The sequence below is a fragment of the Vulpes lagopus genome, chromosome 6 (assembly GCF_018345385.1).
Source record: "Vulpes lagopus strain Blue_001 chromosome 6, ASM1834538v1, whole genome shotgun sequence".
NCBI classification, from domain to species: domain Eukaryota; kingdom Metazoa; phylum Chordata; class Mammalia; order Carnivora; family Canidae; genus Vulpes; species Vulpes lagopus.
This window is the reverse complement of record NC_054829.1, coordinates 69,716,793-69,734,156: the sequence shown is the minus strand read 5'-3', so window position 1 is coordinate 69,734,156 and position 17,364 is coordinate 69,716,793. Positions and strand designations below refer to the sequence as shown.

General features: G+C 50.4%; 2 protein-coding genes across 2 annotated transcripts in view; one reads left to right on the top strand and one right to left on the bottom strand.

The window, feature by feature from the left end:
* Window positions 1–17,364, bottom strand: part of NRL (neural retina leucine zipper) — a 29,803-nt gene that overhangs the window by 11,450 nt on the left and 989 nt on the right. The gene's annotated exons all lie outside the window — the stretch shown is intronic.
* On the top strand, window positions 882–11,415 carry PCK2 (phosphoenolpyruvate carboxykinase 2, mitochondrial). Its single transcript, XM_041758759.1, has 10 exons — window positions 882–1,037; window positions 2,999–3,244; window positions 3,707–3,891; window positions 3,978–4,181; window positions 4,543–4,730; window positions 5,057–5,219; window positions 5,487–5,705; window positions 8,644–8,781; window positions 9,041–9,136; window positions 9,380–11,415. The coding sequence occupies exons 1-10, from the start codon at window positions 1,009–1,011 to the stop codon at window positions 9,832–9,834; spliced, it is 1,923 nt and encodes a 640-aa protein (XP_041614693.1). The 5' UTR covers window positions 882–1,008; the 3' UTR covers window positions 9,835–11,415.

Sequence of the window (17,364 nt, the reverse complement as noted above, 5' to 3'; positions counted from 1 at the left end):
AAGTTTACAGCAAAAGCTCCCAAGAGGGAACTCATGCCCATCCCTGAACATTCCCAATCGCTGTGGCCAAAGTGAGGAACATACAAATTGGCCAAACTGAGAGCCTACCCATAGGAGACCCATATGATCACAGGGACTGAAGAGGTGGTTCCCCAAAGGAACATCAGGGTGCTACTACCAGAAAGGGGGAATCAATGCTGGGCAGGTGCCTACCATAGACATGTTTGAGTTTGACATACTGTGGCATTTGGGGTGATACTCAGTGCTCTCAAGTTGGAGACCTGACTTGAGAAATTACCTAAGGACTTTATGGTGGTGGTTGGGTGGGACAGATTTGTTCTCCGGGAGAGTGTGGCAAGAACAGCCAGGGCAGAGGCCCAAAGGAAAGACTCTGGGGGTTGAGGCACCACCACTTCATGGGAAGGCAGAAGAGAGCCCTCATCAGGAGGAGAAGAAGCAGGGATATGGGGGTATGGAACCTTAGCCCTGGGGCCCTGGAAAAAAAAAGCCTGGGTCTCAGAGTGTCCAGTCCCCAGGAAAAGGGAAAAGGCAATGTCCAACCCCCAGCTTCTGGACTTCCAGCCTCCTTGGGCCCCTGCCTGGCCTCACGCCTCGTTCCTGGCTCGTGTGCCACCCCAGGGTCTCCCAGCCCCAGCTCGGGAGCAAGAGTCCTCAAAGTTACATCATGTGCAGGGGACGAGGCGGAGCGGGGCGGGGCCTCGCGGAGGCGGGGCCGGCACGGGGCCCGCCGTCCAATGGGAGGGACGGGTTTGGGGCTAGGATGCGGGCCTGGGGCGGCGCCTGGGCGGGCCCGGGGCCGGGGACCGGCGGGGCCGGGGTCGCGCCCGCCGGGCTGGGTTCCGCCCCCGCACCCTCCCGCCCGCCTCCTTTTAAGCGCCTCCCGCCGGGCCGTCGCTCCGGCTCGCGGCGCCCGCTCCTGCCCCGCCTTCCTTATCTCCCGGGTCCTCGCGGCTCTCGCGGCCGCCCCGCAGCCCCCGCCCAGGTGCCATGGCCGCTGTGTACCGCCCCGGCCTGCGGTGAGTGAGCCCCAGCCCGGGCCGACCCGCACCTCCCGCCGCGCTCGGCCCCGGGACTGCCGGGGGCGCTCTGCTGCCCGCCCGCCGCCTCCTCCGCGGGGGCCGCGTGCTTCTCAGGGCCCGGCCTCCGGGGCCCGGCGGCTCGCGGGAGATCGGGGTGGCCTCGCCGCTCTGGCCGCCCCCGCTTCCGTCCCCTCCTCCCCCTCCCTGCTTTGCTGGTCTCTGACCGCGCGGCCTCGATCTGCCGCTCTTAGAACTTCCTCCCCCTCCTCGCTTGCCCCCGCTAAGCCCTGTCTCCTCGTCTCTTCCTTTCCTGTACAGAGGTAACTCTTGTGCCTCAGTTGCGATCAGAAGCGGTAGGGCCCTGGGGTCAGGGGTGCATGAACCCCTGGGGGATTGAGCTCAGAGCTCCCCAAAGAAGGTAGAAGGTAAACCTCCATTTCCCAGCCTCCCGCGAACTGGAGGGAAGCCGGGTGCAGCCAAGGGACCTGGGGCCTCCTGGGGCAGGAGGGAAACAGGCTGCCTTCAATTCGTATATGGCTGGCTTCAACCCCTGTCCGGGACGGGAGCCCCTTGGCCCTCTACCTTTTCACAGCTTCCCATCTTTCCTGGGTTGCCTCCCTTCTCCCCAGAATCTGTCCCAAAGTCTGAACTGACCCCATATCTCTCCAACAGCTGGTCCCACTTTGCCAGCCCTTGTGGGTGGTCTTCCGAGCAGAGGAAAAGGAGGTCCCACTTAGGGGGCTGGAGAGGAGTGGGGGAACATCACCAGAGCCTTCCTGAGCCAAGCCCCCTGTGGGGAGAAGCTCTCCCCAGGACTGGGTGCCTTTGAAATTAATGCTCAGGAATAACTCTCCAGGTTCCAGGAGTCCTCATCCTCTGCCCCTGTGGCCATACTGGGTTTCCATCCTGCTTTCTCCATTGGAAGCCAGCCCAGGTCCCCCTCCAAGCAGGCTCTGGCTCCCACATCCATGGTCTGAGTGACTGTTCTCCCTCCCCTGGGCTGACAGCCTCTGAGTTGGAGCTTTCTGCAGTCTGATGTTCCCTCCTACCACTAACACCCGAAGCTCTCTAGGCTTCCCCTCTGAGGGGAAGGACAGGGGCATGCAGTCCAGTGTGTGGAGCAGTTTCTGGTGGGCAAGGCCCTGGCATAGGAGGAGGGCAACTTCCCTCTTGTGGCCTTTGCTCTCTGGGTTACTCCACCCTGGGTCCAGGCCAATCAGAGCAGACCCTGCTTCTCCCTCTCCCTGTGAAGAGACAAACAACAGGGACCCCGCCCTCCTGGGAATGGGCTTGAACCCTAGCCAGTGACATTCCCCAACAGTCAGCTTTCAACCCACCTACCCAAAGGCAACATCTTATGCAACCCTCGTTGGCCAGATGAGCAGGTGGGGAGCCCTAGCTCTGATGCCTGAAACCTCAATATCCAGCTATTCACTCTGTGCAAAAGATCCTAATCTAGAAACCTGGGACTATCCAAGACTGGGTCCTTTGCTGAGGCTTTCACAGTCTTATAGCATACACACCAGAAGAAAAAAAAGTAAAAATAGCTGCTTTTTTAACTTATAAAAATTGTACTTGAGAATGGGAAGAACAGGGATGAGACCTTCAAATACGAGACACACGAAACTCACCTAGGCACAGCTTATCAACACTGGGCCATGGGCACCTCCTCATTTCCAACATCCAACCAGACACAGTTAAACGTGGGCGTGGGCTAAGCCAGCAATAACCTCAGCGTGCCTACACACATGCTCCATACCGCCAGGCATGTGCCCTTATTCTCATTGGGCAATACCTGTCCTTTGCTGAACAGGAGACTCCCTCGCTGAGACTCACAAAGCCCATGATATACACGCTTTTGCACACTCCCTAGCACCCCTCAGGCTTCCTATCCCCTTGACTCGCCCATCTTCCATGAGAACACCCTGCTCACCACCTCTCTGCTTCTTGTCTTGCAGGCTTAGCTGGCCTGGGCTGAGCCCCTGGGGCTGGTCATCCTGGCGCAGCATCCAGACCCTGCGGGTACTCAGTGGAGATCTGGGCCAGCTGCCTGCTGGGGTTCGAGACTTTGTGGAGCGCAGTGCCCACCTGTGCCAACCAGAGGCCATCCACATCTGTGATGGCTCCGAGAGTGAGAATACTGCCACACTGACCCTGCTGGAAAAGCAGGGACTTATCCGAAAGCTCCCCAAGTATGACAACTGGTAAGCCCACAGCCCCATGACCCACCCATGAGGTGGGAGCAGGGGCAGCTGCTTGCACCGAGGCCACTTTTGATTTACCAAGACAAAATCAAAGTTAACGAGACCATCCCAATGAAATGAGCAAGAATGGGACCTCTGGGAGAAACAGAATCAGGAATTAGTGGGATTGGTCTGTTTTTTTACATTAAACCGAGCAGCTGACACAAGTAAAAACCTGTGCCTTTTTTTCTCCCTCTCTCTCCCCCAAGTTCAGAGAGTTTTCACTAAGGACCTTTAGAAGGCTGGGCAGAGGGAACTACCCCCTTAGTTGGGATAAAATCTGGAGGAAGCAACTGAGGTGCAAATGGATGGAAAGAAATCAGGCCCACAGAAGACCTAGAGTCCAAATGGGACCTGAAAGATTGGATCTGGGGATGAGGGAGTTCGGCTGGCCACATCTTCCTGATAACCCTTCTCCCCCAGCTGGCTGGCCCGCACAGACCCCAAGGATGTGGCACGAGTAGAGAGCAAGACGGTGATTGTAACTCCTTCTCAACGGGACACAGTGCCCCTCCCCGCCGGTGGGGCTCGTGGGCAACTAGGCAACTGGATGTCCCCAGCTGAGTTCCAGCAAGCTGTGGATGAGAGATTCCCGGGCTGCATGCAGGGTAACCTGGGCAGGGACACAGAACCAGGGGCACTGAAGGTACGAACAGGTTAGAACCCCTCATCCAGGTGGCATTTTCTTCCACAGGCCGAACCATGTACGTGCTTCCATTCAGCATGGGTCCCGTGGGCTCCCCACTGTCCCGCATTGGGGTGCAGCTCACTGACTCAGCCTATGTGGTGGCAAGCATGCGGATTATGACCCGGCTGGGGATGCCCGTGCTTCGGGCCCTAGGAGATGGCAACTTTGTCAAGTGTCTGCACTCGGTGGGCCAGCCCCTGACTGGGCAAGGTAAGTGTTTGCCCTGCCTAGGGGGGAACATAGACCTGCTTGCACTCGGAGGGAACTCCAGATTGTACCCATCCTAATTCGTGAAATACCTAATTCCCAAAATCTAGGGCAGCAGTCTGGGCTGGAGATGATGCCGTACTGCCAGAGCACTTTGCACAAGATTGAGAAAAGTCAATTGTCCACGTCCCAAAACAGGGACATGGGAACTGATGGATATTATGAGGTGGAGGGCCTTAGCCCTCATTGGCACCACCACTGCTCCTAAGTGTCTCTCCTGCCAACCCCGATCCCTCCAGCCCCTAACACCTCAGTCCCTGATGCCCTCACCAGCAGCCAGCTCTATGACCCCATTGTCCCCTAGGGGAGCAGGGGAGCCAGTGGCCATGCAACCCAGAGAAAACCCTGATTGGCCATGTGCCTGACCAGCGAGAGATCATCTCCTTCGGCAGCGGCTATGGTGGCAACTCCTTGCTGGGCAAGAAGTGCTTTGCCCTTCGCATCGCCTCTCGGCTGGCCCGGGATGAGGGCTGGCTGGCGGAGCACATGCTGGTGAGGGCCTGGTGAGGATCTGGGCAGCTGCAGGGAACAGGGCAGGGGCGGGGCCTGGCTGGCAGCATTAGCCTCACCTCCCCACTGCCAGGTGCCAGGCTGGTAGGCAGGGATTCTGCCCAAATGACTGAAGCTTTGATCCCAGGCTGCTGAACACTGAGGGGGCTCTGACTTGCCACCACCCCAGCCCCGTGGTGAGGTGTTGGCACCTGTTTAGCAAATAAACATTTGTCCTCCCTGTTAATAACCCCCAGCTATCCTTTCTGTGCAGACCATAACTGACCTTTGGTGACCTCCTCTTCATTCCTTCTCTCCCCAACACACAGATCCTGGGTATCACCAACCCGATGGGGAAGAAGCGCTACGTGGCGGCAGCCTTCCCCAGTGCCTGTGGCAAGACTAACCTGGCCATGATGCGGCCAGCACTGCCGGGCTGGAAAGTGGAGTGTGTGGGGGATGACATTGCCTGGATGAGGTTTGACAGTGATGGTGAGAGGCCCTTGGATCATAGTCGCAGTTCTGGCTCTTACTAGAGTGTAAGAGTCTCCCTTCAAAAAAAAAGAGTCTCCTTTCCACTGCTTCTGGCAGACCTGCTCCATACCTCCTGGCAGCAGTCTAGTCACCTAGAGACAGAATCTCCCCATCAGATCTGGGGGCCAGCTCAGGGCAAGCAGGAGCAGAACAGAACCTTCCATGGCTGCACCTCTCAACCCTTCCTGGTTGGTCCTTCTTTTCTTTCACTTCTCCTCCTAACAGGTCGACTCCGGGCCATCAACCCTGAGAATGGCTTCTTCGGGGTGGCCCCTGGTACCTCTGCCACCACCAATCCCAATGCCATGGCCACAATCCAGAGTAACACTCTCTTCACCAATGTGGCTGAGACCAGCGATGGTGGAGTATACTGGGAGGGCATTGACCAGCCCCTTCCACCTGGTGTCACCGTGATCTCCTGGCTGGGCAAACCCTGGAAACCTGGTAAGTGGGGTGAGAGATTTGTGACAGCCTCCCCCGGGCTCAGTACCTTGATGATATAAAAGCCTTCTCCACAACCTGCAGCCATCCTCCAGGACCTCTGGGAGGCACAGGAAGTTATGAATATTCCGTTTCCAACCCCAAACGAGATCTCAGGTCAAATCCCAACGCCACTAAGTACTGGCTTTGGGATCCTGAGCCTACCCTCCTGAGCCTCAGTGACCCCATCAGTTAAATAGAGGTAGTTACCAAAGTACCTATCTCCTAAAGCTAATATGCATGCAAAGGGTTTAGCACAGTGCCAAATACATAGCAAATTATCAATAAAAATAAGCCGGAATGTTTTTTTAAAAAAAGGAAAGGCAAAGACTGCCTTGAAATTTTTTACCGGGCAGCCGGGGTGGCTTAGCGGTTTAGTGCCGCCTTCCGCCCAGGGCGTGATCCTGGAGACCCGGGATAGAGTCCCACGTCAGGTTCCCTGCATGGAGCCTGCTTCTCTCCCTGCCTGTGTCTCTGCCTCTCTCTGTATGTCTCTCATGAATAAATAAGTTAAAAATCTTTTAAAAAAGTATTTTTACACAAGGAATTGGGCTCAAAGTACAGTCCATAAAGTTTGACCCATTAGGAAGGAGGAAACCTGACCCTCCCCCTGCCACTTGGTTCCCACCATCCTCTGTATAACAACCATCGTCTAGGGGGATCCCTGGGTGGCGCAGCGGTTTGGCGCCTGCCTTTGGCCCAGGGCGCGATCCTGAAGACCCGGGATCGAATCCCACGTCAGGCTCCCGGTGCATGGAGCCTGCTTCTCCCTCTGCCTGTGTCTCTGCCTCTCTCTCTCTCTGTGTGACTATCATAAATAAATAAAAAAATTTAAAAAAAAAAACAACCATTGTCTAAAGGTCAGTGTTGGGGAGCCTGGGTAACTCACCAGATAAGTGGTTGACTCTTGATTTTGGCTCAGGTCATGATCTCAGGGTCACGATATTGAGCCTCCTGACCACTCTGCACTCAGCAGGGAGTCTGCTTAAGATTCTCTCATTCTCTCTCTCTCTCTCATTCTCCCTCTCTCTTCTCTCTTCTCTCTCTCTCTCTTTCTCTCTCGACGCCTGGGTGGCTCAGTGGTTGGGCGTCTGCCTTTGGCTCAGGGCGTGATCCTGGAGTCCTGGGATCAAGTCCCACGTTGGGCTCCCTGCATGGAGCCTGCTTCTCCCTCTGCCTGTGTCTCTGCCTCTCTCTGTGTGTCTCTCATGAATAAATAAATAAAATCTTTTAAAAAAAATTCTATCTCTCTCTTCCTCTGCCCCTACCCCCCTCTAAAATAATAAATAAATCTTTAAAATAATAATAATAATAATAATAAATAAAGGTCTGTGTTGTTACCCTTGCCCTTCCTCATCCCTCTAACACGCACAACCCAATAACCCAATCTTCTGTTTGTCCATCTTCTGGATGAAATCAGACCAGCTCTTTTGCCACTTCTTTAAAAAAAAAAAAAAAAAGATTTTATTTTTTTATTCATGAAAGACACAGAGGGAGAGGAAGAGAAGACACAGGCAGAGGGAGAAGCAGGCTACTCACAGGGAGCCCGATGTGGGACTGGATCCCCAGACCCAGATCATGCCCTGAGTCAAAGACAGACACATTCAACCACGGAGCCTGGGCTGAGCCACCCAGGCATCCCTCTTTAGCCTCTTCTAAAAGCTAGTCTCTCAACCCTGTCATTGCCCCTGGCGCCTCGCAGCCCTGCCCCTCCCCCACCCCTGCCCTCTGGACCTTCTGCAGCCAAAGAGCCCTGAGAGCAAGGGAAGGGAGCAAACAAGTGCCTGCTGGGGACGACAGGCTTGTGGCCGCTGAAGTCTAAATTCACATTTGCTGGGCTGGCTGAGCATGCTCCCTCCTTATCTAATCACCCCTCACTTTATCCACCACCATCATTAAGCCCTCCCAGGCCTCCCCACCCAACTGAGAAACCCAAGAAACTTTCCTACTTCCCTGCAGGCTAATTCCCCAACCCTTTCATCATCTCTAGATTCAGGGGTATAAGTAGGGCATGTTGTGCCCAGCTGTAACTCCCGGAATAACCCTGTGCCAGGGACCTGAATTGGGGGTTGATGGAAGTACAAGAGGCTCTTACATGCAAGTGGAGGCAGGAGCTGGGAGTTGGGAAGGGGACGCGGTGGGAGTAGGGGACTGGCTCTAGAACTCCCTTGGTCCCCCCAGGGCTGACCAGCAACCTCCAGCAGAGAAGACACCGTGTCCACTCGGGGTCTCCATGGTGCTGCTTTGTACTTATGCCACTGACTTGGTCCATCCCCTCTCCAGGGCACCTGAAGGGGCCAGATGACCTCTGTTCCTCAGGTTATCTCTGAGTTCTTCAAGCCCTGTCGCTCCATCTGGGTCTGAACAGACCCAGGGAAATCACCAGAATTCTGCTAGCTTCAAAATGAATTTACATTTTGATATCTCAGAAGATCCCATCTTCCCCTAGTTGCTGATGGAAAGCCAGTTGTCTGAAATGCTGATCTGACAGTCTCAGGTTTTGCTTCAGATTTGAGTGTTTGTTTAAATAATAATCCCATAAATAAATTGTTTCTGGGATAAATTTTCCGCTCTAACCTTCTGCCACTAGCTAAGCCCATTCCTTTGAGCACTGGTCAATGCCAAGTAGCTATAGCTTGGCATAAACAGTAGTGTCTTGCTAAACCCCAATTCCTCACCCACTCTTTCTCACATAGCTCAGCTGGCAGCATCATTATAGGTAAATAACCTGATCTTTTGGGGGACATGTCCTGACTCCCTTCTCCCTCCTCCTTCCCACAACAACGGCTTGCAGGGAATTGATAACACAAATGGAAATTGTGCAAGAGTGCATGCAAAAGTAAGTGTGTTTTGAGGGTGGACAAGTCCTTGGAAGTGATAGTGGTTGTATTTCCCCTGCCAGGAGACAAAGAGCCCTGTGCACATCCCAACTCTCGCTTTTGTGCCCCGGCTCGCCAGTGCCCCATCATGGACCCGGCCTGGGAGGCCCCTGAAGGTGTCCCCATCGATGCCATCATCTTTGGAGGCCGCAGACCCCAAGGTAAGCATCGTGTGGGCTCCATGCCTCCTGGCTCCATTTTAGGGCCCGCCTCTCTCTTGTACTGCCTGGATTGCCAGCCGTAGCTTTCTGGCTGTAGAGCTGTCCCCTGGAGAATGCAAAATTAGGGGGAGGCATGGGATTCAAAAATGGGATGGCAAAGATCCTAGGAGAGCCAGGCCAGGAGTCAAGATCAGCAGTAGGGATGGAGTGAGGGTCCAAAGAAAAAAGCCACCTGTGACCCTGTTCCCCTGGGTTCTAGGAGTACCCCTAGTATATGAGGCCTTCAACTGGCGCCACGGGGTGTTTGTGGGCAGTGCCATGCGCTCGGAGTCCACTGCAGCGGCAGAACACAAAGGTGGGTGCCCTCTCATACCCCTCTTCTGAGTACCCACATTGCTGCTTCTCACCCTTCCTGAGCCAGACCTTCCTCCTGCCTGCCCTCCCCACGTGTCTCTTTTCCGGATCCCTTCTGTCCACCCTGCTCTGCGGAGATTCCAGAGCCACCAAAGTTTCGCAACTCCCTCCAGCCAGATGCAGGGTGTCCTCGCCTTCTCCGATAACAAGACAGATTCCTTACCTGCCCTGCTCCCCTCCCCAGGGAAGATCATCATGCACGACCCATTTGCCATGCGCCCCTTTTTTGGCTACAACTTTGGGCGCTACCTGGAACACTGGCTGAGCATGGAAGAGCGCAAGGGGGCCCGGCTTCCCCGCATCTTCCACGTCAACTGGTTCCGGCGGGACGAGGCAGGCCGCTTCCTGTGGCCAGGCTTCGGAGAGAATGCTCGGGTGCTAGACTGGATCTGCCGGCGGCTAGAGGGAGAGGACAGTGCCCAAGAGACGCCCATTGGGCTGGTGCCCAAGGAAGGCGCCTTGGATCTCAGTGGCCTGGGAGCTGTAGACACCACCCAGCTGTTCTCACTCCCCAAGGACTTCTGGGAACAGGAGGTTCGTGACATTCGGAGCTACCTGACAGAGCAGGTCAATCAGGATCTACCTAAAGAGGTGTTGGCTGAACTGGAGGCCCTGGAGGGACGTGTGCGCAGGATGTGACCTGAGGCTCCAGGCTAACAAGAAAGCACAGCATTCCCCATCCCTTCCTACCCCCCATCTAGGGATAGGAGAGCCACCAGGCTTGCAGAAAATATGAGTAATTTGATATAACTGACATCTGGGATCCCTGGGTGGCGCAGCGGTTTGGCGCCTGCCTTTGGCCCAGGGCGCGATCCTGGAGACCCGGGATCGAATCCCACATCAGGCTCCCGGTGCATGGAGCCTGCTTCTCCCTCTGCCTGTGTCTCTGCCTCTCTCTCTCTCTGTATGACTATCATAAATAAATAAATAAAAAAAAATTTAAAAAAAAAAAAAAATAACTGACATCTGGGTGCCATGAAACCAGACCACAGACTTTCTCTGGCACTCTGTCCAATAAGATGCTCATTTATTTTCCACAACTTTCTTGCTGTTTTCATTCCTGCCTGTCTTCATGGGCTTCTAACATCAATTTCACAGTCGTCTTGCAGCCCTCCAGGCAGGCAGCCTGGCCTGGCACAGCCTCGTGGTTTCCAGGACCTCACAGGCAGCTCTGCCATTGGGCCTTAGATGTAGGAATTTCTGGGAGAAGGCACATCAACTCTATGTTCCGAGGTCTTAAAAAGATGGGGCTTCTGTGAGCTGCTCAGTCTAGCTTCCAGGCCTAAAGTTCTTGATCTCCTTCTGTGAGATGCAGAAGCCTCTATAACCCCATTTCTGCAGTTCCATTGTCAGTTGTTAAACCTGTTCTTCCTCCTGCCTGACCTGAAATTGGGACTCCCAAAGCATACATGAAAACATATTCAATATTAAAACAGCTAACACTTCTATAGTACCTTCTATGTGCCAGGTACTGTTCCGAGCATGTTACAAAACAACACTTTGAAGCAAGTACCACATTAAAGAGGAAGAAACAAAGGCCCAAGGTGGTCAAGTAATTGTCCAAGCCCATACAGTGAACAGTAGAGCCAGGGTAAAGAGTAACTGCATAGACATCTCTCATAGCAGCAGCAGACTTGTAGAACTAGAAGGACTTGGGCAGCCCGGATGGCTCAGCGGTTTAGTGCTGCCTTCAGCCCAGGGTGTGATCCTGGAGACCCAGGATAAAGTCCCACATCAGGCTCCCTGCATGGCGCTTGTTTCTCCCTCTGCCTGTGACTCTGCCTCTCTCTCTCTCTCTCTCTTTCTCTCTGTCTCTCATGAATAAATAAATAATATCTATAAAAAAAAAAAAAAAACTAGAAGGACTTTAGATGTCCCCCATCCCATGCTTCTCAAACTTAAAAGTACATATGAATCACCTAGGGATAAAATGCTCATTCAGCAAGTCTGAAGTGGCCAGAAGATTCCGTCCTCTTACAATCTCCTAATTGATGCTGATGCTGCTGATCTGGGCACCATAGTTGAAGTGGCAAGGCCTTGGCCTAAATCCTCAGAAATCAGCTTTAGAGGGAAACCACAAAGAAAGAGATGATCCTCCATAAATCAGGGGCACTGGCTAAGGGATAACTTCACCTCTGATCTGAATCAGGCTGAGTGACGGTATAAGTTTGGGAAGATGGAAATCTGTACCCAGAAAATGAGAATAAACTTCAACAAATATAATGGAGTTACTGGGAATTGCCTCCAAAGAAAACACTGGAGGAGGAAACTAAGTGTTTCATAGAGGACAGCCAATCATAAGCTACCATTTGTAAGCAGAAAAGAATCTAAGGTCAGAGTGGATCACGTGCTAAAACATGGTTAGTAATGGAGTCTATTATACTTAAAAATATACAGCCAAATCCTCAGCTTCATGAGCAGCATATGGTAACAGAATAGGATCAGAGGCAGCATAACACAGATGTTAGGCACACAGTAGAGTCTGGGCAGCGGTGCTCTGAGTTTCTTCATCTGTAAAATGGAGATGTGCCTGCACCTCACAGTGTTGTTAGGAAGATTCAAAGGGTCAGTGGAGGGGATCCCTGGGTGGCGCAGCGGTTTGGCGCCTGCCTTTGGCCCAGGGCGTGATCCTGGAGACCCGGGATCGAATCCCACATCGGGCTCCCTGCATGGAGCCTGCTTCTCCCTCTGCCTGTGTCTCTGCCTCTCTCTCTCTCTCTGTGTGACTATCATAAATAAATAAATAAATAAATAAAAATTTAAAAAACAAAGGGTCAGTGGAGCCAGGCACTCAGAACTATGCCTGGCACAGAGTAATCATCAGCTATATGCTAGCTGCTCTCACTTTTCCACTCTGTATTGATTGGAGTAGACCCTATAAGCCCCTATCACATATTGCTGACTCCTCAGTTTACGAGGAAAATAAGCAATGTAAATAATATTTAGGCGAGAAAGAAAATAGGTTTGGAAATAAGTCCCTCTATGAAAGAGGCAGGGAAGTGGGGCTCCAGGCCCCTCCTGGTATCCACATGCTAAGTGATATGAAGGTACTAGTCTTAAAAGTGGTTTTGATGATTAGAATAAACTTGGGCTGCGTGCCTTGCAGCTGCAGATACATGATAAAACATAGTTAACACATTTTAAGTAACCTTTTCATTTTAAGTAATTTCTTTTTTTTAAAGATTTTATTTATTTCATGAGAGACACAGAGAGAGAAAGAGAGGCAGAGATACAGGAAGAGGGAGAAGCAGGCTCCATGCAGGGAGTCCAACTCAGGACTTGATCCCGGGTCTCCAGGATCACACGCTGGTCTGAAGGCAGCACCAAACCACGGAGCCACCCGGGCTGCCCATTTAAGTAATTTCTATACCCAATGTGGGGCTCCAACTCACAACCATGAGATCAAGAGTTGCACACTCTTCTGAATTGAGCCAGCCTGGCATCCCTAATCTTTTAAAAATAAAGCACAGGTAGGGCACCTGGGTGGCTCAGTGGTTGAGCATCCACCTTCCACTCAGGTCATGATCCCGTAGTCCTGGGATTGAGTGCCACAATATATCTGCCTATATCTCTGCCTTTCTCTCTGTGTCTCTCATGAATAAATAAAATCTTAAAAAAAGAAATTACTTAAATAATCACACACACACACACACACGTGTACAGAAAACCATGAAAAACAAAGGTATAGCTTCATAAACTAAGAAAATGTGAACACCCTTTAAACCAACACCCAGGACAACCCGGGTGGCTTAGCGGTTTAGCACCGCCTTCAGCCCAGGGTGTGATCCTGGAGACCCAGGATCGAGTCCCACATCAGGCTTCATGCATGGAACCTGCTTCTCCCTCTGCCTGTGTCTCTGCCTCTGTGTGTGTGTGTGTGTGTGTGTGTGTGTGTGTCTCATGAATAAATAAAATATAAATAAATAAATAAATAAATAAATAAATAAATAAACCATCAGCCAGAGAAAGAAACAGAACTTTGCAGACACCCAAAGCCCCCCACCCCTTCCCCCGACATGTTCTTCACCTTCATCACAGCCCCTCCTTGGCATAAATGGATACTTATGGTGCATGATAATCATGTCCTTTATTTTATTTTTGTGGCTTTATCACCCAAATGTGGATCCCTAAACATTATACTTCAGCTTTGCCTATTTTTAAGAATTTCATATGCCTTTGAAGGCATGCCTTTCAATCTCCATGCTCCCCCTCCGTTCCTTTCTTTTCCCTCAATTTAACCATTGAAGCATCCAGACTCGGAAACTCAATGTCTAGATTCATTAATTTACTAGGGATTTCAAAACAGCTATATTCAAACTCTGTCATAATAGATGGAATACTTTTACAAAAAGACATCCCTTCAGGGGCACCTGGGTGGCTCAGTCGGTTATGTGTCTGCCTTCTGCTCAGGTCATGATCTCCAGGTTGGGGAGGGGGATCAGGCTCCCCGCTCAGGGAAAGAGTCTGCTTCTCCCCCTCCCTCTGCCCCTCCACACTGCTCATAAGCTCCCTCTCTCTCAAATGAATACATAAAATCTTAAAAAAAAAAAATGACATCCCTTCATCTAGTTCATTACCTTGAGGTACAGTTTATAAAAAACAGCAAGATAACTGATTCTTTTCCCATATTTACTAACTTCAATATAATGATTTGGTTTCCTATCAACCTGCAAAAGGGCGAACAATTAGCTTTACACACACACACACACACACACACACAACACGGCATAAGGGGGCAGGGGGAGTAGGAGAGGGAGAAGTAGGCTCCCCTGACCTGGCTTGTGATCCCAGGACCCTGAGATCATGACCTGAGCCAAAGGCAGACATTTAACCAACTTAGCTACTCACCACTCCTGAACCTCATAGATTTAAACATACTTAACGTTTATTAAATTATCATTTTAATGCTCAAATTGTCCCAACTTTGGCCATGAGAACTTGGCTTCTGAGTCCTTCTGCCATCACTCTGATAGTGGTTGCTGTCTTCTTGCTAACTGGTAAGATGAGTTGTTCCACATTCATCTTATACATTTCCCGCCCCAGCCGTGGAATCAGCCACTTCTTCAAGTTCTGGTTGCTTTCCATGGGAAATGGTATTTTAAGGTCAAAGTGGTAGGAGTGTACATGGCTACGGGACTGGTCATTGTTTTCAGACCTTTTCAAAGGATAGAGACAGTAAATCGCCTCAAGAGTTCATACTTACATCCTACTCAAATTCCCTGGCTAAAGGGTTTTTAACTTCTGTACCACACCTGTACCTCCTCTCTGCCACACAAAAAATTCTGGTTCTCAGGGACACAGAACATGAGAGTATTAGAAAGCCCATAATTACTCAATTGCTTTATACTCAATAGATTTTAAGTCCTGGGTAAATTAGCATACTTCCCCCTTTCCTTCTACACAGCATGCTACAAGAAGATAATGTATAAACACATGTCATCGGTCACTTCGGAAAACAAAACTTTCCCTTTTGTAGTCCAGAGCTAGACAAGTGTCCCAGGAGCTTTGTATAATTGCCAAGCTGGAAGGTGGGGTAAGGGAGAGAGGACGGGGTTAGCTAGGAAAGGGGGAAAAAAAAAAAATCTGCTCTCCTTCTTTCCTCTCGAGCCTAGCCCGCCCTCTAGTGGGGATGCTAATGAGCAAGAAACAGCCAAAGGAAGGTCAGAGAGAAAATCAATTTAGCAATCACTAGAACAGGTCCTAAAATACCTAAGGGTAGAAAAGCTCTCTGTGGCTTTAAGTGGCTTCAGGTGTAGCTGGGGAAAGCAGAAGCTGCCCCAAATGAAAAGCACTTTACAAAATGTCACCAAGCAAAGTGCTAAATTTCAAAATCATGACAGAGAAGGCCAATAGAGTTTCTCAGAATGACTTAATTATAATTATTTTTAAAATTATAATTATCTTAAAAGAAATGCTATTTTCTTTCAATGGACATGTAGTATATTCTAAGATATAAATGCTCATATATTTAAAAAGTATATAAGTCACAGGTGACAAGTTTTTTTTTTTTTTAATATTTTATTTATCCATTCATGAGCATCACAGAGGAAGAGAGAAGCAGGCTCCATGCAGGGAGCCCGATGTGGGACTCAATCCCAGAACTCCGGGATTACACCCTGAATCAAAGGCAGACACCCAACCACTGAGCCACACAGGCATCCCCAGGTGACAAGTTCAAAAGCTTAAAAGTCTTTTACATAGAGAAATCAATCAATGGATCCAGAGATAAAATCCTATATTCTTTAGCTTTATCTTCATGTTAAAACTCATTTTGGTCATAAAATTTCAGATTTTTAAAAATATGACTTTTAATGTTTTATTCAATAATATACAAATTCTATATTTCAAAGGTCTGAATTTCTATTTCAGTTTTAAACTGAGTTTGTAAGGAGAGGCGGAGGCTAGGGAAGAGGTAATCAAGAAATGCATTATTTAGAAGATGAGTGTAACAAGTTTTTGTTTCTTTTTTGTGGAATTCAAAAGTGCTCAAAACATATTAATCCTGATGCTTTGTTCATGCTACAACTTTGTCATTAATTCATGCAAGGCCTTCCCTGTTTTATTATTTGTTTAATGATATAATGAATCTGAATATTTTTTTTTTAGATTTTATTTATTTATTCATGAGAGATACAGAGAGAGAGGCAGAGACATAGGCAGAGGGAGGAGCAGGCTCCCTGAAGAAATGTGTGGGAAATATCAGAAAGGGAGACAGAACATAAAGACTCCTAACTGGGAAACAAACTAGGGGTGGTGGAAGGGGAGGAGGGCAGGGGGTGGGGGTGAATGGGTGACGGGCACTGAGGGGGACACTTGATGGGATGAGCACTGGGTGTTATTCTGTATGTTGGTAAATTGAACACCAATAAAAAATTAATTTATTAAAAAAAAAAAAGGAGCAGGCTACCTATGGTGAGCCTGATGCAGGATTCGATCCCAAGACCTCAGGATCATTCTCTGAGCCAACAACCACTGAGCCACCCAGATACCCCTAGACCTCTTGAATGGGAAATTGAAACCATATTATTTTTGCATCCATCACAACATGTCACCAGAGGAACTGACCACCACCTTTAAAAAAACAAAAACAAAAAACCTACCAGTGAAACTTGCACAATTTCCCATGGCATACAAGTTTTTGTGAGGTGTGTGTGTTTTAATGATTTCAGATTTTCCAGTCCGGATAACCCAGAAACCACAGAATCCTAAGGTCTCAGTAAATGTCACAGGGAAACTAATAGTAAGTTATCTGACAATGAGAGGTGGGTAACGGGCAGAACCGACTACATACATAATCCGTAGAGCCCAGAGCAAGATGAAAATGCGGAGTGCTTGTTCAAAAATTAAGAATTTGGTGGAGTCCCTGGGTGGCTCAGCGGTTTAGCGCCTGCCTTTGGCCCAGGGCACGATCCTGGAGACGCGGGATGGAATCCCACGTCGGGCTCCCGGTGCATGGAGCCTGCTTCTCCCTCTGCCTGTGTCTCTGCACCCCCCCCCCCCTCTGTGTGACTATCATAAATAAATTTTTAAAAAATTAAGAATTTGGGACACCTGGTGGCTCTGCGGTTAAGCGTCTGCCCTGGGCTCAGGGCGTGATCTTGAGGTCTCTGATCGAGTCCACATCGGGCTCCCTGCATGGAGCCTGCTTCTCCCTCTACCTGTGTCTCTGCCTCTTTCCCTCTCTCTCTGTCTCTCTCTCATGAGTAAATAAAATCTTTAAAAAAAAAAAAAAAAACTTTTTGAATTAAGACGGCGGGGATCCCTGGGTGGCGCAGCGGTTTGGCGCCTGCCTTTGGCCCCGGGAGACCTGGGAGATCCTGGAGACCCGGGATCAAATCCCACGTCGGGCTCCCGGTGCATGGAGCCTGCTTCTCCCTCTGCCTGTGTCTCTGCCTCTCTTTCTCTGTGTGTGTGACTATCATAAATAAAAAAATAAATAAATAAAAAAAAGAATAAGACGGCGATAGCAGGACATTAAACCAAACACGGGGCCCTTGGAAGCGTAGAGCCCAGTACAGATCGCAAGCCCAGCCCATATGTGGCCGCTCTAGTGATCAGAGATGATAAGCTCCGCTCTACATGCCTGGAGCCCAAGAAGCGCCCGGGTCTGACCACACCCTCGCCCTCCTAGGGACACTGAGAGGCAGGAGGGCCCAGGGTCAACTAAGA

What these genes read in the sequence shown, in the direction of transcription:
- PCK2 (XM_041758759.1), top strand. Translation starts at nt 1,009, where the DNA reads ATGGCCGCTGTGTACCGCCCCGGCCTGCG. An exon ending in ATTCCCGGGCTGCATGCAGG is followed by an intron (nt 3,892 to 3,977) that starts GTAACCTGGGCA and finishes TTTCTTCCACAG; the next exon opens with GCCGAACCATGTACGTGCTT. An exon ending in CCAGCCCCTGACTGGGCAAG is followed by an intron (nt 4,182 to 4,542) that starts GTAAGTGTTTGC and finishes ATTGTCCCCTAG; the next exon opens with GGGAGCAGGGGAGCCAGTGG.